Here is a 22,270-nt window from a genome sequence, read left to right as displayed (position 1 = left end):
AGGGGTCTTTTGTGAGACTGTATCTCCAACCAAGGACCATATATGGACATAACCTAGAACCCTGCTCAGATGTAGTCCATGGTAGCTCAGTATCCAAGTGGGTTCCCACGTAAGAGGAACAAAGACTATTTCTGACATGAACTCAATGGCTGGCTCTTTGACCTCCTGCTACACCACAGAGGAGGACTTTGCAGCCAGTCTTGAAGATACCAGATAAGCTAGGGTCAGAAGGAAGGGGAGGAGACCTCCCCTATCTTGGAAAGGGGCCGGGAGGAGATGAGGGAGGGTAGATTTGGGAGGGAATGAATGAGCAGGCTATAGATGGGATACAAAGTTAATAAACTGTATCTAATATTAAAAAATAAAAAAATAATTAAAAAACAAAATAATGCATTAAAATATCCATAAATACTTTCATTAATAATTTAAGTACATGTGTACGTAACTGGCTAGTAACCTCAACTGTGATTCCTCTTCCATAGTCTGCTTTTGATATTGGGTTGAAAATATTAATCAGAATCTAGTGGCCATATTTTAGTTGACATTTTAAATTTGCTTTATATTTTCTCTAATCACCGAGTTGAGTATATAATTTTTAGTCCTAATCATCTATCCCTGGAGAATGTGTATCTAAAATCAGAAAGTCTTCTTTTTTTTCAGAATAATATTATAAGTTTTAACATAACACTTTCATACTCTAATCAGTTTTGACAATATGTCACTCTTTAGGGTAAACTTTGAAAATAAAAAACTACACATTTAGAAATAAATGTTAGTTTAAATAACAGTAAGTGCATACATATACACATATATGATTTCTCTCTGAACAATAGTGAGTGCTGGATAATTTGACCCAACTATAACAATTTAATTGTGAACAGAATAGTGCAGTGTAAGAAGCTGTCGAGGCCTAAACAGGAAATAGCAAACCTTTGCAGGGAACGTTTCAGAAATAAATAAAAACTCTTGAGCATGGTTTCTATTATACAAAGACGGCTGTTTTACTTTGGATTTGGATTTATTTTTCTTTTAGAAATTCTATCACTGTGTTTATTTGTTCCTCTAAACCTAGTTTTATGTCCATATTCATCATGTCTATGTTATATCTTTGTTTCGCTAAAAGTAAATTCATTAACATATTTGTTCAGTTGCAGGATGTGCCATCCCAAATTCAGATATATCATTGTACTTGATAAAGAATAAAGTGATTCCCTCCCAGGCACATCCCAACTTACTTCCCCAGCCTGTGTTTCAGTACTCACATTGGGCTCTATCTATTCTCATTTTATTTTCTTTTTACCTCTTCCTCTTCCTGCTGTTCCCTCTCCCTCTCCTTCTTTCTCTGCTCCTTACCCTCCCTCCTCCTCGTTCTCTTTTTCTATATCTCTCTCTCTAAATCCCACACCATTAACTCCAGTCTTTCTTTTAACCACCTTCCTTTTATCCCACCTTTTTATTAATCTTTACCATTGTAATCCTCTTTTCAAGCTTAGTCAGAGAAAGCCTACATTTGAACCTTGGTGAACATGAGGAGGAAGTTATGCAGGCCTACCAATATACTCTGTTAAGTGTTACTGGAGGTTCCCATGCCTGTGTGTCCACCATCAAGTCTCTGCATTCATTTTATATTCAAAAGCATACAAAAGTATTTATTATTGATCTATTTATTTCACACATTATGTCATTTCTCATATTTAAACAATAGATTATTCCTTATAAAATTTTAATGTTGAACATGTTCTGTTAAAAGAAAAATGGCACCTTAACTTGTAAAAAATGGCAAGTGTGACATTGGTATGAAGCGTTAAGGCACATAATCTCAGCCAGACTCCTCTCTTACTAGTTGGCCTCTTAGCTGAAGATAGGTCTTAATTGCTCCTTAAACAAGTCTAGCATTTATGCGTCAATCACTAAATGTTTAGAATTTCTGTTGCAGCCTGTCATTCTAACGTCATCAATTTTACCATGAATTCTTATTACCCCTTGTCACAGAGAGAAATTAAAATTAGTACTTTGTTCATGAGCAGGCATAAATGTCAAATTCAACAATTTGCTTTTCCAATGTCGCTGAGCAAAAAGACTAAGTACACAAATTTCATACTTGAAAGTATAAAAAAACATTTTAAAATAAGGAAACTATGTTTATTTAGGGGTGTTTACTGATGTTCCTTTGTGGTTTGATAAAATTTTTAGTTATTGTTCTATTGTGCCAAGGACAGTCTGGTCCTTTCCAGCCACTTACCCTCTGACAGCATGAATAAGTCTCAATGATGGATAGGCAGTTCGGACTTTCAGTTTATTCTTAAGGATTAAGGCGTTAACCCATTCCACGTGCTTCTCTCCTCCTTTGACCATGAAAGCAGGAATCCAAAGGACACTGTCATTCAGCATGGAAAGTCTATGCACAAATTTTTCTCTGTCACTCTCATTCCGAAAGCCTCCAAATGCTCTTTGCACAACTGATGGATTCATGGTAATAAAATCTGATTTAGTCCCCACATCCGCAGCAAACTCCACCACAGGAGCTAGATTACACCTGAGGAAAAATTAATGGAAAAATGAAAAATAAATACGAAAAGTTCACTCATAAAATGGTGTCTTTGAAAAGAATGAAGAGCCAGTATATTTTTATCAATAGGCAAAACAAAACAACAAAACAAAACAAAAACATCTCCGTGAATAATCTCCCTGGTAAATTTACATGTACAATATGTCAGCAAAATGTTAGAAATATTACTTTCAATAAAGATGTTAATTCCCCAGTACAGCTTCAATTTAGCCAATCTGTTATATTTTTTGTCTTTACAAAGCCATATAATAGCAGTTCATAAGAAGTGAATTTATAAAGAGGAATATCCAAGGGCTTTTCTGTGATATAAGAGGAAGACATAACTGTTGTGTTGTGTTAAGTGAAGAAAATGTGATGTACTTGCTTGTCACATCTGACCTGTTTATCAGGCTTGAGTCTTTTCAACACCTTTATAAATATCACTGAATTACTTTGACTTTTCAGAATTCTTAGATAAGGGATCCTATACAATTTTTGTAGTGCTGTCGACTAGTATATTTACAACTGCCTTGTATTGACCCATATATTGAATAAAATAAGAAAATGGAATTGTCACATTTAGCCTGCCTTTCTAAGATTGTAAAGTATATAGGAGAAATATCTTTTCTATTACTTTGGATGCTATCCTGGAGGTCCCTGCATTCCAGTGCCATCTGTGTCCCTAGGGTCACATGAAAAAAAAAAAGACAAAAGATGTTTCTAATTTTTATTATGGAATCATGAAGATTTAAAAACAGCCTACATCCAGTTTTGTTCATGTAATATTATCTCATCTTTGTATTGAAAGATAAAATTGAAAGCATCTTGAAATGTATGGTCAACTGATTTGTGATACTGTATGGATTCTTTCATATTAATCATTAATACTTGAGATATCTTTAAATATCCTTATTTTAGCTTGCTGAAATGAATGTCTTAATTAGTTTGCAAATGAAAACTTAGATTTTCTTCAAGAAAGACTTTATTGTCTATAAAAATGTCTTTCAAATGCATTCGATCAATGTACTCATGAAAACACATAATATACAAACATAAAATAGTTTCCCCCTTTTGTCAATCTCTCAAAAGAATGAACATTGGATGTTATAGTTCATTAGTTTTGCAAAATATTTTATATTTCTTTACCTGTGTATTTTCTTGCATTAATTACATTCTCAAACAAATTAATTTTTAGTTAAGAAGAAAAAAGTGTAAGCCAGGAGTGGTGGTACATGTCTGTAATCCCAGCACTATGGAAGCAGAGGCAGGCAGATTTCTGTGAGTTTTGGGCAGCCTAGTCTACAAAATGTGTCCAGTGTAGCCAAGGCTACACAGAGAAACCCTGTTTTGGGAGAAAAATCTATTTGTGGTATTGTAAAATATTGTCTTGTATTTCCTCCATCTCTCTCTTACTTAATATATATTTCTTTCATAAATCAACTTTAACTATAACAATAAATCATTCCATCTCATATAGTATTAAGTAAAGTCTTCAATATCCAGGGTGAGCTATTAAGAGGGGAAAGGAAAATACTACATTTACTATTTGCATATAAGAGATTTAAATTTAGATTTTAGTGTATATAACATTACGCACAGAACATCAGATAATATAAGTTTTAACTTTTACCAGTCCATGTCACTTGCTAAGAGGAAATATAAACCATTTCCATTATAATGAAGACAGTAAGAATAGGATAGTCCTGAAAAGCTATCTATACTCACATATTCAGGAATCTGCAGGATGACATAGAAAGGCACAGAAAGCATATTTCACCTATGTATCCTAATTATAATGACTATTTAAAAATGAGACCTGAGAGGGTAGGGTCAGATAGAAGATGAAGAGGACCTCCTTTATGAAAACACAGCAATTCCCAACATCATGAACAAGCCCATGTATGCAAGTTCAAGCCACCATCAAATCCCACAATGGAGAAGAACAATGGGCACAAATTCCTACAGCTACTGTCAGTTGCTAGCTGCTTGGAAAGGGGTTGTCATTCCTTTAAGAATATTAACTTGGTAGTAAGTATATCATCCTCCAGTGGAAGAGCACATATCCAAGAATATATGAGTAGCACAAATTGGAATTGATAGGTGGGAAGAAAGAACACAAAGTTGGGGGGGCACTGAAGAGAAAGTCCATCTGTGAAGAGTGGAGGGAGAATGGCTCAGAATAATCAAAATCCCTTGTCCAAAATTCTCAAAGAACTAACAAATAATAAAAGTTGAAATTTAACAGAAGATATCATTAAATGAGGATGATGCTAACTTAAAGAACACAGTGTCTCCTAGCAATGTCAAAAGCTATACCCAGAATTTCTCATCAGAATGACTGCCTAAGCATGAACCAAGCAAGGGCAACAATAGACATGTTAAAGTGGTTGGAACAGGTCTCATCCATACACAAACTGCAGGAATGCAGAGTGTGAGAAACAGTCATCTCCAGCAGAGAGCACACAAGTCAGTCATCCAATTCCAAATGGTCATCTCTGAAAACAGACATATTAGTAGCAGTATACAGACTGACTATGCTATATGTAGTAATATATGTTACTTACATATATGCATGTAACAAAAATTAATTTAAAAAAAGAGATGATTTTATGAAAGAATTCGAGGAGGGGGATAAGAAAGGTTTGGATGGAAGAAAGGCAAGGGAGAAATAATGTAATTATATTATAATTTCTAAAATAAAATAAAAAGAACAACTGGAGATGGGAGAATAAATAGTAAATTCACATTTGGTGTTTTGACAGCTTGAGCATAGCCCAGTGAGGTGTCAAGAACGGCAGTAAATATACCGAAAATAAGAAGACAGAAAGATACATCATAAAATGTAGCGTATGCTGGCTATAAAAGGCCAATTTGTCTCTCTTCTGGCAGTGAGTAGCATGCTTTTTTTTCCACTGGAAATGAAGAATAGAACCATGTGTACATGCAGCTAACGAATTACTATGTGGATAAATCAGATATCTAGTTATATAATCAGCTAAATGTTACTTGTTTACAAAAAATTAAGTAAGCTGCTCTAATGAACCAGTGTTGCTTCATTGTAAACGTCCGCAGACTAGCCATCATCAGTGCTGTGAGCAACTTGCTGATAGAGCAAGACTATAAATGCGCTCTCAATAAAAAGCTTCCGTCTTTCTAAATATCATCTTTGAATCTGTAGCTTTCAGAATTAGACACAACTTGACTCAAGAATGTATGAGGTGCTGTATGGTTACTCATTTTATTCTTAATATTGTAAGACAGAGGTGGCCAATTTCGGGATGATACTTTCTGTCTCTTTTTTTTTTTTTTCAGCCAAACTGCTGTGCAGATATGAGCAGTTAATAACCATGAGTTCCTTTCTCTTACCACAAATCAATTTTTGTACTTCCTAATTATTCTTGACAAATGAAAATATAAGAAAAATATATATAAAATTGGTGCCTTAGAAAGTTTATTCTTAACTCCTAAGTTCCCTGTTGGGCTTAATCTATATTATTGGTATAGCACTTTCAGGAATGAGGTTGGCTACAGTTTTGCTCTAAGTAATTTAATTTTCTTCTGTGATCCCACGTTATAAATAATTTTTTTCTATATGCCTCATGTGAAGTGAAATACATTTTCAAAGATTTATAAATTATTTATTGTATAATCTATGAAGAAAGCAATGCTTGCTACATGCGTGAATTCTAAAGAATCATGTAGACAGCCCCTGTACTCCTTACTATAGAATCCACTTGGAGACTAAATCTATGGGGGTGCAACCTTGCCATGCCACAGAAGAAGAAAAAGCAGCCAGTCCTGATGAGACCTGATAGACTAGGGTCAGAGGGAAGGGGAAGAGGACTTCCCCTATCAGTGGACTAGGGGAGCAGCATGGCGGAGAAGAAGGAGGGAGGGTGGGATTGGGAGGAGAAAAGGGAGGGGACCACAGATGGGATACAAAGTGAATAAATTGTAATTAATAATAATAATAATAATAATAAACATGTAATTCCCTAGCAAGAATATACATATTGGATTTGTCATCATTTTCAACATTTTCCTTAACCCCATTTCTACAGTCTAAATAAACAGGCTGTCTCTCATTTATCCATTCATGGAGAACTCACTATTTAAATAAAGCACTGTGCTCAAAATGCTTCCCTAGTTATTTTAATGATCATGTTATCTTATCAGAATGTAATAAACCACAAATATGGTAGATATTACCAATACACTCAGCAAAATGCATGTCATTTGATTAGCCATCTCTTTATTCACTTGAGTGATTTTTTTTCAAATTTGTATTGTGTACAGAATTAATGGCTGAAGACAATTACATAAAGCATAGTGTTCTGTGAAACAGGAACACAAAGAAAAAAATTCTTATACACTAGACTTAGAGAAGCAGGTGTGAGTGGGTTGTAGATATTTTTCTGTACCTGTGGTTAACATTCAAACAAGCTCCTATATGTAATTCTTTCTCTTTTTCAGCTGTGGCCAAATCCACCTATTTTTCCTTGATACAACACTAATCTCTCAGCAAAAACTAGTGTTACCATTTATCAAACCAGTGAACTTTCTTTTCTACTCTGGCCCTCAAAGAATGCTTATCTGAAACCTTGTATATTGGTTATCAGCTTGAAGAATCAAGCAAAAGGACAGAGAAACTCTGTCACCTGTCTTATTTCAGATTTCACATTTATCCCCTCATTATTGTTTGTATAATTGGAACATATGACTTGTTACCCCCTCTGCATTTCCTCATTTGATGATAAGAACATTCGAATAGACTTGAAGCCAAACAAATCAAGTGCTTCACATTTTTTGAAGATAGCTACTTTTACACATTAGCAAGAATGTCAAATGACCACCTAATAATACTTTTTTTATATGAATTGTAAATTCACTTACGTGAAGGTACTGTTATACATTGATAGGTATAAGAAACAAAACTGGATACTCATTTTGAATTTGTTTTTTTTATGATATGGTTGATGACATGCAAACATATAGATATAACTACCACATACAAGGGTTGTCATTAATACTGCAATTGGTGAAATACTCTACTGGACATAAATGAACACAAACATGGCATCGCATGAAAACAGTGAGTCTAGACAATATATATATATATATATATTTTACAAACTGAAGTATTCTTTTACATTACTGGAAAGGGTGGAGAGATCAGTGGTCTACAGTGTCTCAGGAAATCCCAGGATGAAAATACAACCTCATTCTACAATCAAAGTTTTGTACACTAAAAACATGTTAGACTGTCATTTTCATACTTCAGTCAAAACAAAACTGGAGATGTTCAAAAGTGGTACAATCACAAGAATATTGTACAATAACTTTGATATGACAGAAAGGAGGGGGATTTTCCACATGGGAGTAGGCCAAGCAACTGATGGATGCACTGCATTGAAGTCAAATAAAATATTAAATCTATATCCTGTATTTGTTCAAGTTTATGAAAAACTTGAAGGATAACCGGAAGTCAGCTTCATTGGAGTCAATTTTATTTTTGTCTTTATTCATCTCTACCACCACTACAGTCCAACTCAAACCTGTATAAGTGTAGGTAAATTAAGTCTCCAAGATTATAATTTTTCTCTCTTTGTATATATATAATTTAGAAACAAAAAAATCCATGAAAATATATATACATGCATATATATCATTTTAAATAGAAAAATGTGATTTATTAAACAATAAGGCAAGTTTAAAGTTCATAGACATGCTCAGTTGTACTTACAAATAAACCTCAAATTGAAATTTAATAATTACAAAATTGAAGCTGTCAAGTTGAAACTTTCTAACTTGTAAATGATGACAGCATTTTATTGTGGTTAAAAGAACTATTAATGGAGTCATTATCATGTGCCATATACCATTCTGTTGGCTTTGTACATAGTATGTTATAATGCTCAACTAATCACATAATAAAGCTACTGTTGTTATACATTTCCGTTAATATAAACATTGAATTAAAAATATTGTCATTCCTCATCTGTTCTTTACTGCCAGAGCACTCCCAGAAATTTGGAAATCTCAGTGTCAGGTTTTCTCTTATTGTTTATGGCCAAAAATAGCAACATCTCTTTAGGTCACTTTTTGGTCATATTATCCTTCCTTTGATGCCATGTAAAAAGTTAAAGTAACTACTTTGTTTTCATTTTGCAGTTTCTAACATGGTCTTCCTATGTAAATGGATTCATCCCAGATAACTAGACTGGTAAATCAGACTTGAAGCAGTTTCAGAGGGTAACAAATGTTTAATTAGTCACTATTTAGCTTCTGGTTGCAGTTGTTGCCATTATCTAGATATCCGGTATCAGGCATTCTCACTGTAAAAACATATCTTGCCTCTTGAGTGAGCAGATGATTAGATTAGTTCTTTTTATTTTATTTTTTATTTTTATTATTATTATTAGTTTCATTTTATTAACTCTGTATCACAGCTGTATCCCACTCCGTTACTCCCTCCCAATCCCACCCTCACTCCCTCAGCTTCTCCCTGCCCTTTTCCAAGTCTACTGATTGGGGAGGACCTCCTCCCCTTTGGTCTGGCCCTGTTTCACTTCAAATAACACAGCAAAAAACATCACCTATAATGTCAGTCTCTGACCTAAGCTCCAGTCAGGTTTTGAACTCTTGTGTTGTCCCCGAAACTCTGCAGATGAGCAGAGACAGAGAAAAACATTGAGTATAGTGTTCTTTTCTTTCTTGAGAAGCTTCTGTTTCCTAACACTGCAGCTGTCACCTTTGTAGCCCTGACAGTAGGAACAGCTGGTAGTCTTCTCTCTCTGACTTACCTCTTCTCTTACTCTCTTTGCCTCTGATGGAGCTCTGCATCATGTTCCTTCACACCCTCCCCTTTTACTCACCACTGTTCAGTCTCAGCTAAATCTCGCCTAGACTTTTGCAATATCCTTAGTAATTTTGTAATTTCTAATCTCATATTTCTTTAATCATTTGTTTACTTTTGCTACTTGTGAGAGTTCTCATTCACAGAGCTTCAAATAAGGTAGATTTAAATACTTATATTCTATAATCTATCTGAAAACTCTTTAAAAATGACAAACTGCTTAGTTAAAGTTAAGCATTCAAGGGAAACTGAACCTCTAGAAGCAATTCTTAAATCCCAGATTAAGTAAATTAACATGGGTTGACTAGGAGCTGTCTTGTTTTCATTTGGGAAAATGGTAACAGAGTTTCTCTCTTTATGTCTACCACTTTCTCTCTCTTTATTTTTCATTCATTGTCATCTCCCTGTATGTTATGTCAGTTTCTACCATTAGTCTGTGTATTCCTAGGATCATATCTAATTTTATCTTTGTGTCTCTCATTCCTACCAGTTCAAAGTCCAACACATACTAGTAATGAGTGAAACAATTCTCTCAAATGGACAGGTAGTGCTACAGAGGAATTTAAATCCAGCAACATGACTGCTCTGACAAGGGATCACAACTGAGTTCCTTCTAGGTCTATGTGATACAGCTGGAATGCATAAACACCCTGAGTTATGGGATGATCTGGCTGAAGTACAAACACTCCCTTAGTACAAACCTTTCATCACAAACAATGTAGGTAAGGTTACTTTACAAAAAGAAGGAAGCAACCATGTTTGAAAATAATATGTATTCTTCTGTTGAGTGACATCTAGGTTGATTCCAGATTCTAGTTATGAACAGAGCTGCTACAAACGTAGTTGTGCAAATGTCCTTTTTGTATGGTGGAGCATATTTCAAGTATATGTCCAAGAGTGATATAGTTGGGTCTTGAGATTGCTCTATTTCCAATTTTCTGAGAAAGTGCCAGATTGATTTCCAAAGTGGTTGTACAAGTTTACATTCCCACCAGTAATAGAGGAAGGTTCCCTTTTCTCCACATCCTCACCACAATATGCTGTTACTTGAGTTTTTAGTTTTAGCCATTCTGACAGTATAAGATGGAATCCAGAGTTGTTTTGATTTGCATTTTTCTGATTACTAAGGACATTGAACATTTCTTTTAGTGTTTCTCTGCCACTCAATAGTCCTCTCTTAAGAATTCTCTGTTTACCTCTGCACCCTATTTTTAATTGGATTATTCAGTTTGTTGGTGTTTAATTTCTTGAATTCTTTATATATTTTTGGATATTAGCCCTCTGTCACATGTAGGGTTGGTAAAGATGTTTTCCCAGTCTGTAGGTTGTTGTTTTGTTCTGTTGATAGTGTTCTTTACTTTACAGAAGCTTTTCAGTTTCATGAGGTACCATTTATCAATTGTTGATCTTAGAACCTGAGCCGTTCTGTTCAGAAAGTTGTCTCCTGTGACAATAAATTCAAGGATTTTCCCCACTTTTACTGTTAGTAAATTTTGTGTGTCTGGTTTAATGTTAAGGTCTGTGATCCACATGGACTTTATTTTAGTGCAACACGTTAAGTTTGTATCTATCTACATTTTTCTTTATGTAGATATCCGGTTAGACCAGCACCATTCTTGAAAATGAAGAATGGATACAGAAATTGTGGTACATTTTCACAATGGAATATTACTCAGCTATTAAAAACAAAGAAATCATGAAATTTGCAGACAAATGGATGGAACTAGAAAATATCATCCTGTATGAGATATCCCAGAACCATAAAGTCACACATGCTATATACTCACTCATAAGTGGATATTAGCGATATAAAACAGGATAAATGTTCTACAGTCCACAGACTGAAGAAGCTAAATAACAAGGAAGACCCTAAAGAGGATCTTTAATTATCAGAAGGGCAGATAGAATAGATTCTGGAAGCCATTGTAAAGAGGGTACAGGATAGGAGCCTATCATAGATGTCCTCTGAAAGGCTCTACACAGCAGGGTATTAAAGCATGTGATAAGACTCACAGCCAAACTTTGAACAGAGCACTGGGAGTCACATGGATATAAGAACCTGGAGGGGTTAGGAGCTCACACCGAGAACAAGAAAGCCAACAAATCTGGCTCAGGGATGCCTACAGAGAGTGATGCACTAACCAAAGACCCCTACATAGAAAGGACCTAGACCCCCTGCTCACATGTAGCCTATAGGCAACTCAGTCTCCCTGTGGATTCCCTAGTAAGGAAAGCAGGAGCTGTCTCTGACATGGACTCTGAAGCCCACTCTTTGATCACTTCCCCCTGTCTGGGCAGACCACAAGGAAGAGGATATAGGCAATGCTAATGAAACCAGATAGGGTAGGGTCAGATGTTAAGGGAGGAGGGCGCCTCTTTCTGAGGACTAGGGGAGGGGAATAGGATGCAAGATGGAGGGAGGGAATTACAATAGGGATGTAAAGTGAGTAAACTATAAAAATAAAATAAAAGTAAAGAAAGTGATATGTAATAGAGAAGCAGACAAAGCGATGAATCAGAGAAAGATTTGACAAAATATGCCAAACTCCCTCAAGAACACAGAAGAGAGACAACATAAAAGGGAGCAATACACACACAAAGAGAGAGAGAAGAGAGAGACAGAGAGAGAGGAGGCAGTTTTGCTGGAACAGTTACAGAGACAGGTTGTAGATAGAGAACAAGCTAGACACAGGTGAAGCCAGAGAATAAGGAGCCAGAAGATCAGAACATACTGCCAAAGTCAGTATGAGGCCAAGCAAAGCAATTCAGTCAGAAGTGAAAGAAACCAGTTTGAATCAGTCAGCTTGGATAAGCAGGTGTTTGAGCCAGAACAGCTGAGTCGAGCCAACCAGCCAGAGTGCAAAGAGCTAAAAAAAAGTGAGCTTATTCAACAGTAAGTTTCAGAGGCTGAAAGCATTCCAGGCTTAGGTAAGAGTGTATGGAGGCTCTGTAGCTCTCCTGTTGGAGCTCCTGTCCCCTCCAGGTCTTTCTATCTCCCCTTACTTTCATAAGATTCCCTGCATTCTGCCCAAAGTTTGGCCATGAGTCTCAGCCTCTGCTCCAATACCTTGATTAGTAGCACTGGGGGCCTTGCAGAGATGGATACCCCAACCAAGGACCATGCATGGAGAGGACCTAAATCTCCTGTTCAGATGTAGCCCATAGATTCAGTCTCCAAGTGAGGTCCCTAGAGAGGGGAACAGGTTCTTTCTCTGGCATGAACTCAGTGGCAGGCTCTCTGATCACCTCCCCTTGGGGGATGCAGCCTTGCCAGGCCACAGAGGAAAACAATGCGACCAGTCCTGATGAAACCTGATTAACTATGGTCAAATAGAGGGGGAGGAGGGCCTCCTCTATCAGTAAACTAGGGGAGGGGCATAGGGGGAGAAGAGGGAGGAAGGTGGGATTGGGAGGAGATGAGGGAGGGGGTCACAGCCAGGAAACAACTTGAATAAATTGTAATAAGTAATAATAACAAAAAAAAATTTTAAAAAGAGTTTATGTAGGCTAGACACTTCTGGGACTGGACCTAGGTTAGCAGATGGAAGCAGTAAGCCTTGGACACAGCAACTACATCAGGCGAATAAAACTTACTTTTACATAGTTCATTGTGTGCCTTAAAAGTATAAGATTCTGAGTTTCATCTTCCAAACTGACATAAAAGTACCAAATAAAATAGCACACATAAGATGTGTGATATGGAGGCAGAAACATAAAATCCCTGAGGCTTTCCAGTCAACTAATCTAACCAAATCAGCATGCCAAAAGCCAATGAGAAACCCCGTCTAAACAAATAGTGATTGAATTTCTGATGGATCTGAGTTTTTGCTCTGATCCTCATACATTCTTGCACACAAACACACACACACACACATACGTACACACATGTACACACTCACGCAAACATATTTGACTAAATAGAGGGAAATACTTTGTGTCCATGAGTCTTTAAAAATGATTGTATACACTCAAACATAAACACAGCATAAATACAAAAAAACTATAAACATTTAATTTGTTTGTCAGCCTAATACAGTAATAAAGTAAGAGCATCGGTACACACACTTCACTAATGAGAAACGAGAGACACAAAGAGGATGTGACTAGCCTTGATCACTGTCGAACAGAGCCAGAGTGACAGAGCTGTCTAAATATTGAATAATCAAATGTGTAAGATTTGAAATAAATAATAAAAAATACATAGACATGTATTTTATTTAAAATACATGTTTAAATTTTACATCTTAAAATTAATCTGTAAGTCTAAAGAAACTAATCAAGAGAGAGGACCCTGACTAAGTGAAATAGTAGGTTATGGAGAGAACAGGAGCCCCACAAGGAGAGCAACAAAACCAGAAAATTTGAACACAGGGGTCTTCCCAGAGACCCATACTCCAACCAAGTTTCAGGCATGGAGATAACCTAGAACCCCTGAGCGGATGTAATCCATGGCAGTTTAGTGTCTAAGTGGGTTACATAGTAATGGGAAGAGGGACTGTCTCTGACACAATCTGATTGGCCTGCTCTTTGATCACCTCCCCCTGAGGGGAGAGCAGTCTTTCCAGACCACAGAAGATGACAATGCAGCCACTCCTGATGTGATCTGATAGACTAAGATCAGAAGGAAGGAAAGGAGGACTTCCCCTATCAGTGGACTTAGGGAGGGGCATGCATGAAGAAGGGGGAGGGAGGGTAAGATCAGGAGGGGAGGAAGGAGGGGAGGAGGGAGGGGCTTATGGGGGGGATACAAAGTGAATAAAGTGTAAAAAAATATATGAAATAAAAAAATTTATACTCCTCATTATCATTGAGATGCCTGTCATTTTTCTACATGAATTGTCAAATATGTTAAACATGAACCCTTTAATTTCACCATTTTCATAGATCTCTAAAAACTATCACATGACTGATCTTTGTCATTTCACAAACTTGAACACAGACATATGCCCGAGGCCAAATTTTACTTGAATCATTGTAAATATCATATTCTTTGCTATAATATGTAGTCTTCAAACTAAGAATATCTGTAAAATTCATTCTTTTTAATTAAAATGATCATCTTGTTTGCTTGTAAAAAGCAGTGTAAGAGAAAATTGTAGCAGTTTACTGCCGCTGCCTTAAACAGTAATGAGAATAGAGTAGAAATTGCATATGGACTTTAGGCTGATTCTGAAACTCTACATAAGCTAGACAACTAAAGGTCACCACACTCTGCCACACTGAAATGCTTTTAAAATAGTATGATGCACGGCTTTCTCCCATATTTCATTTATTCTTCTTTTACTGGTTTTAACGTCCAACTCTATTTATTCATTTTATACCTCTATATATTTACTTTCTTTAAATAATGTGTGATATTCACATATGTGTGTACAAACTTGACTCTTTTTACCTTATAAAAAACAAAATTCTTACACTGCAGAACTTTTAAGGTCATGATTGATGTACTTCATACTTGGGACTGGGAACTGGGCAGAAACTCTCAGGAAGAGTTGCTGAGTATTCTAGCCAGGATTGTCTGGGGACTGAATTCCTCCATTGATTCCAGCTGCTGAAAAGTTACCTCCCTTTCATGGAGGAGAGGTCTGCTTCAGCACAGAATGTGTGACATTAAAAAATACTCTCAGTACTAAACAGATAAAGATAATGTTCATGAAACATTTCAGTTGCTGCTCTAATCACGCATACTAGATAACCCATAATTTTTTTTTCTGCTATTTAGTGTTAATATTATGTCCCATGAGGTCGTCAGAGAGCTTGTAGGAAGTTTGTCTCTGAGTTTTTTCACTTATAAGTAAATATAAAATAAAACATAACGAAGCTACAGGGCTTTGACATTTAAGTTGCTTATTTAAGAAAGCTTTGATACTGAAAACTGTTTTGATGTATCATTTTTTAAAACATATCCTTTGCCTCGGTATGTACATGCATGAATGAGTGTACGTGTGTGTGTGTGTGTGTGTGTGTGTGTGTGCGCGCGCGCGTGCACTCTCGCGTGCGTACGTGTGTTGAAAGTAAAATAGAAACTTGGAAAATGTGTTCTTACCTTCTATACGGGATTTATTTAACACCTGAGCCTGGAAAGGCAATGTAATTCTCAGAAGATCCAGACATTCTCATATTATCTAAGCCTCCACGAGAACACCATGTCATGAGTGTGGAAACTAGAACATTTCAATTTCTAGTTTCACAAGAAGGTCTCAACAATTTCCCATTCAGTACATCATATTCATTCCAATAGCGTGTTGCTTAGGATTTATAAACAGTTGCATGGTAACATGACTGAAGGGGCTTGATCCCTTCCCATATTTTTCTTTCTCTCCATATTTCATCACTTACAAACTTCTGAAACTTTCTAGCAGAATTTTTTTTTTTCTGAAATTATTCTGGTCTCTCTAGTCCTATTGATATTTCCTAGTGTAAGGCACCACCACGTTTATTTGAACTATTATTGCAATTAGTTTTTAATCAATTGCATTAAATTAACTAGATCCATTGGTGGATCATGAATTAATTCGGGGTCATGAATGAGGAAGTTTGGAAAATTGGAGAATACAGTAGATTAGAATAGAAAATGACAGTATTCCTTTCACATACTTTATGAAATTTGGTGTAATCATTTTAATTACTGTACATGTGTCCAAATACAGTAATTGTAGTAGTGAGAGCATCAGCAGGAGAAGATAATGATGTAAAATGCATTATTTATTATTCACCATTTTAAAATTATATTCAGAGTCATTGCTCTGAAGAACTTTCTGTCTTACGTATTCTTTAGCAGCAGCATTCTGCTAGCAAAATGCACATTTTATCATGCTGTTCTCATAACTCAAATTGTCAGTGGCTGCAGCCAAGACTTAAATGTTAGCTTTTATTACAGACTTCATATTTCCCAAGCTTTCTCTGCACTTTTCATATCTTCTATTTTAATGGCATTAGCCTAATCCATGTGCTATACAATCTGTACCTCTCTGTGAATGTTAATATGTATATTATCCATTATCATGAAAACAAAAGAATGTTTCTGTATGTTTTGAAAAGCAAGGGTTAAAATCTGTTCTATAATTCATGTTTTAGGAACAACAGATTACACTAATTTCTTGACCTACTCTAAAAATATTTATTTATAATATTTATTTATTGATGAAAATTATCAACATAGCAAGTTATACAGAAGCAACCTATTTAATGAATTAGGAAAACAAAACAAAATGGTGGCCATCATCCAATATATTGTATGTGGATGTGTTCATTGAGTGGCTCAACAGCACTTTTCTTGAACTTTTAGATATATTATCTATGTTCCAAACCAGACCTCGAAATACCCAAGCTCTACCCAGATGTTAAGATAATTCTTATAAAATGGATGTTTTTCTTGACTTGTCTTTTAAAAATAAGACATATCTATCTTTGACCTTGTGTTCAGAATCATCAAAGAAAACAATGTCACCACATTGTTAGGGTCCTTACATGCTCAGATTGTAAACTCTGCAGCAACTCTTCTTATTCTATGAAAATTCACTTCAAGTTTTTATGATTACTTTATTGCTTTTAATTATGTGTAGGGGTATTTGTCTGCATGTGGGTGCATGTAGGTGAGTGCAGGGATCCATGGAGGCTAGGGGGCTAAGAGTTCCAGGAACAGCAGCTACAAATGGCTGTCAGCCACCTGATGTGCATGCTATGATAAGAACTCAGGTCCTCTAGAAGAGAGAAGCAAGTGCTGCTCAGCACAAAGCCATCCCCACAGCTTGTGCTTCAGGTTTTATTTTGTTTTCACTGTATTTCGGTGCTGTGTGGTTGGAGCCAACAAAAGAACGAGGAAGTGGAGTCTACTTTAATCTGAAAAGTAGTTTTAATGGTCTCAGAAGTAGTGTTAATATAGACCAAGATGCTTTAAAAAGAACGTTACAGTTGAAATTGTTTTACTTAAAACAAACAAACAAACAAACAAAAATGTGTCCTGGAAAATTAATGTACCTATTTAAGGAGATAAGTTATTTATTTTTTATTGTTATTATTTAAATTTTTATAATTTAGTCACTTTATCCTGATAGTAGTTCTCTCCCTCATCTCCTCCTCATCCCACCCTCCATCATTCCCCATCTCCCTTACCTAGTCCACAAAAAAGGGATGCTCTCTTCCCCTGCCATCGGACCCTAGTCTATCAAGTCTCATCAAGAGCACCTCATCCTCTTCCTCTGTGACACTGCAAGGTCTCCCGACCAAGGACAAGTGATCGAACAGCTGGCAGCAGAGTCTATGTTGGAGACAGCCTCTGCTCCCCTTACTAGGGAACCCACATGGAGACCGAGTTACCTATCAGCTACATATGAGCAAGGAGTCTGGTGAAGTCTTTCCCTCAAAACAAAGCAAAGCAAAATAAACCCAAAAAACCTCAACCAAAATTCATTCTTAAAAGTATTACCAAATACTGTTTAGATGTGATAACTAGAAAATAAACTACAGTACTTAAAGTAATTCCAATTTTTAGGATTTATTAAATTGTATTAATTAAATTTTGTGATTTTTAAAGGTGAAACTCCAAATTCTCATTTATTACTGTACTGTGTCAAACACTATATAATAATATTGAGATATGGTAAAAGTCTAATATATATTTAAAAAAATAAAACATTGTCCAAGACTTGGAAATATTTTTGGCAGATAATTTAAGAGGTGAGAAAAGACCACTATGAAGGGCATGAAATTAAGCATCCCAAGTAGGAACAGTTTTACTAAATTGCATATAACAAATTGTATCTGAGGAATTAAAAAAAATTAAAAGAGACCAAAGGATGTATTTGCAGATTAAAATTACAACTCTTGTGATGTTAGTGATCTTAGTAATCAAAACTAAAAACATTAAAAGGGTATGTAATTGCACAGTACCTCATTAACATGATACTTATGAAAGCACTACTAGGTAGCGTTAATCTGTAAAGTTAATATTATTAATCAAATAAAAGCAAACAGACCATAATATGTCAGAAATCTGTGGAAATAACACTCCTTTTCTCTTTTCTACCAGAATCACCATCACATGTGGAACTCTCATATTTATAATGGATTTCTCTGTCCCATTTTCAATAATTTTCTATTCCTTTTTCTATTATTTCTGTCATGGGATTGTTATTTTATCATTCCTCTTTACATATCTGACTCCTTCTTTTGTGTGTAAACTCCAAATATCACACGTTAGTTTTAATGTCTAGAACTAGATGCCCAGAGGATGTTTGGTAACAGTTCATTGAATGAATAAAACACTAGCTGAATAAACAGGACAAATTAGTGGAATGACTGCTTAAATTTAAACACAAATACATATTTTAATATGATGGAAATATTAAAAATAATTACAAGATTCAAAATTTGAACTTTTATTAAATCACTTTTGAATCTTTGTACAAAATTTAACTTCAATATTTATATTTTATTACAATTTGTTCACTTTGTATCTTGGCTGTAGCCTCCTCCTTCATCTCCTCCTGTTCCCACCCTTCCTCCCTCTTCTCCCACTATGCCCCTCCCCTAGTCAACTGATAGGGGAAGTACTCCTCCCTTACTATCTGACTCTAGCCTATCAGTTTTTACTTATCAGGACTGTCTGGATCCTCTTTCTCTGTGGGCTAGTAAAGCCACCCCATTAGGTGGAAGTGATCAAAGAGTAGGCAACTGAGTTCATTCTAGAGACTGCCCCTGCTCTACTTACTCGGGAATTCCCATGGAGACTGAGCTGCCCATGACTACATCTCAGCAGGACCTCTCCATGCATGGTCTTTGGTTGATTCATCAGTCTCTGCAGGCCGTCTTAGGCCCAGATATTTTGGTTCTCTTATAAGAAATCCATATTTTTGATGCATGACTTCACTGTTTGTCTGTTCATTTATGAAAACCATTAAACATAAAGGTATCAGTTACTACCTCATACCAGATGGTGCATGTGGGAATTACTGATATCTTTAAAAAGATCACAGATGTGATGAAGAATTTGTAGTGATATTTTATTAATGTGAAAAGATGTCCAATTGATTTATAAATCTTGGAAACTTGGAAACACTGAATCAAAAACATTTAATCTAAAAATTGTCTCTGAGCTTATTATTGCAAATGTTTTCAGTACTTAATAATAATTCTACCCTACGGTCAGATAGAAGAGGATGAGGTCCTCTCCTATCAGGGTACTAGGGAAAGGCCATAGGGGGAATAGAAGGAGGGTGGATGGGATGGGGAGGAGAAAACAGAGGGGGCTGCTTTGGAGATTAAAAGTGAATAATTTGTAATAAACAAATAAATAAATAAAATTAAATAAATAATTATACCTTACAAAAACAAATAAAAAACAATTGATACAGTACCCACGATGGTACTATAACCCAAAAATGAATACATAAAAATATGGTTCATGAAATATTAAAAGTTCAATACTTAAAAATAAGTACTTAAAAAGAGAACTTTGCTACTCTTTGCTAGGGCCCAAGTTCAGTTTCCAGCATCCATTCTAGGTAACTCACAAGCACCTGTAATTCCAATTTGAGGAATAACCAATGCTTCTACGTCTGTGGGCTCTCTCTGTCACTCGATCTTGCTATTGCTCTCTCTCACACAGACACAAACATACACATATGTAAACCTCACAATTTCGTATAGACAAATTTAAGGCTAGAGTAACTCCTAGCATGTACTGTCACTTGAGCTTTTGATCTTAGCCATTCTGATGGGTGTCAGGTGAAATTATAGGGTCATTTTGATTTGCATCTCCCTGATGACTAAAGACATTGAGCATTTCTTTAAGTGTTTCTCTGCCATTCGATATTCTTCCATTGAGGATTCTCTATTTAGCTCTGTACCCCATCTTTTTAAAAATTGGATTATGTAATTTGTTGCTTTTTAAATTCTTGAGTTCTTTATATATTCTCAGTAATGGCCCTCCATCAGATATAGGGGGGTTGAAGATCCTTTCCCAGTCTGTAGGCTGTTGTTTTGTTCTGATGACAGTGTCCTTTGCTTTACAGAAGCTTTTCAGTTTCATGAGGTCCCATAAACTCAAGTGAAAGTACATGTTGAAGAAGATGTGGAGAAAGGGGAACCCTCTCCTCCATTGCTGGTGGGAATATAAACTTGTACAACCACTTTGTAAATTATTCTGGCAATTTTTCAATTAGGAATAGTGCTTCCTCAAGATCCAGCTAATGCACTCCCAGGCAAATATCCAAAATATGCTCAATACATAACAAGGGCCTTTGCCCAACCATGTTTGTAGCAGCTTTATTCATAATAGCTAGAATCTGGAAACAACCCAGATGTCCCTCAGTTGAGGAATGGATACAGAAATTGTGGTGCATTTACACAATGGAATACTACTCAGCAGCTAAAAACAAGGAAATCATGAAATTTGCAGGCAAATGGTGGGAACTAGAAAATATCATCCTGAGTGAAGTATCCTAAAAACAGAAAGACACACACAGTATATGCTCACTTGTAAGTGGATACTAGACATATAATATAAGATAAATGTACAACAATCTGTACACCTAAAGAAGCTAAGCAAGAAGAAAGGCCCTGGGTAAGATGATCAAGCTTCACTCAGAAAGGCAAATGGACATTGGAAGAGGGAGAAAACAGGAAACAAGACAGGAGCCTACCACAGAGAGCCTCTGAAAGACTCTACCACGCAGTGTACCAAAGCAGATGCTGAGGCTCATAACCAAACTTGAGCAGATTGCAGGGAATCTTATGAAAGAAGGGAGAGAGAGAAAGACCTGGAGGGGAAAGGAGCTCCAAAAGGAGAGCAACAGAAACAAAATATCTGGGCCCAGGGGTCATTTCTGAGACTGATTCTCCAACCAAGGACTACGCATGAAGATAGCCTAGAACCCCTCACAGATGTAGCCTATGGCAGCTCAATCTCTCAGTGGGTGTCCTAGGAAGGGGAACAGGGACTGTCTATGACATGAACTCAATTGCTGGCTCTTTGATCACCTCCCAATAATGGGGGAGCAGCCTTATCAGGCCGCAGAGGAAGACAATGCAGCCAGTCCTGATGAGACCTGATAGGCTAGGGTCAGATAGAAGGGGAGGAAGACCTCCCCTATCAGTGGTCTTGGTGAGGGGCATGTGAGGAGGGAGGAAAGGTATGATTGGGAGGGAGTGAGGGAGGAGGCTGCAGATGGGATACACAGTGAATAAACTGTAATTAATATAAAGAAATTAAAATAGAAATTAATTTAAAAATAACTCTTAGCAAAAAAAAAAAAAAAAAAAAAGGGCTTAATCTCCCAGGGTAGAACTTTAAATGTAAACCCTGTTCTATTTATACTTTATGTATGCACAATGTTAATATTTTTAATGAAATTTTCAATTAAAATTAGCATTGTTACATTTAAGAAATGGATTCATATTCACTGCATGGAGTTCCATGTACTATTTTATATGCATGCACACATCACACACACACACACACACACACACACTCACACATATACACACAGAGAAACTTAGATCATGAATACCTTGAAAATATTCTACCTAAAAGAGTAAAATTTTGTTTTTAAAAATTTAATTTTGTGAATAAAGTGTAATTAATAAAAGTTAAAAAAATTTAATTTTGTAAGTACTCCTAAAAGTAATTACTGTTATTACCTGGCATCACCCTGACTCTTAATTCAAATTTTTATGTTTCTAGTAATGGATGAGTCAGTTGGTATTTCAAGATTCCATTCTATCATTCCTGGAACTTTGATGGTTGCCAGTAAAGCAGCAGATACAGGAACTAGGTTATACATACCCCTGTAAAAGTGCCAGGGTCTTTTTTCTAGAGCCAAACCTGAGAGATGAGGACCCACAGCTACTTCTCTTTCTTTGAG

At 36.1% G+C, this 22,270-nt stretch overlaps 1 protein-coding gene across 1 annotated transcript in view; it reads right to left on the bottom strand.

Annotated features, from left to right (window-relative positions):
• St8sia4 (ST8 alpha-N-acetyl-neuraminide alpha-2,8-sialyltransferase 4) overlaps positions 1–22,270 on the bottom strand; it is a 101,092-nt gene that overhangs the window by 50,225 nt on the left and 28,597 nt on the right. Inside the window, exon 4 of the mRNA XM_021663170.2 lies at positions 2,243–2,536. Within this exon, the coding sequence (XP_021518845.2) occupies positions 2,243–2,536 (294 nt within the window). The remainder of the gene's footprint in view (positions 1–2,242; positions 2,537–22,270) is intronic.

This window comes from Meriones unguiculatus, chromosome 15, assembly GCF_030254825.1.
Source record: "Meriones unguiculatus strain TT.TT164.6M chromosome 15, Bangor_MerUng_6.1, whole genome shotgun sequence".
In the NCBI taxonomy this organism is placed as follows: Eukaryota; Metazoa; Chordata; class Mammalia; order Rodentia; family Muridae; genus Meriones; species Meriones unguiculatus.
This window is presented reverse-complemented; position numbering and strand designations above follow the sequence as displayed.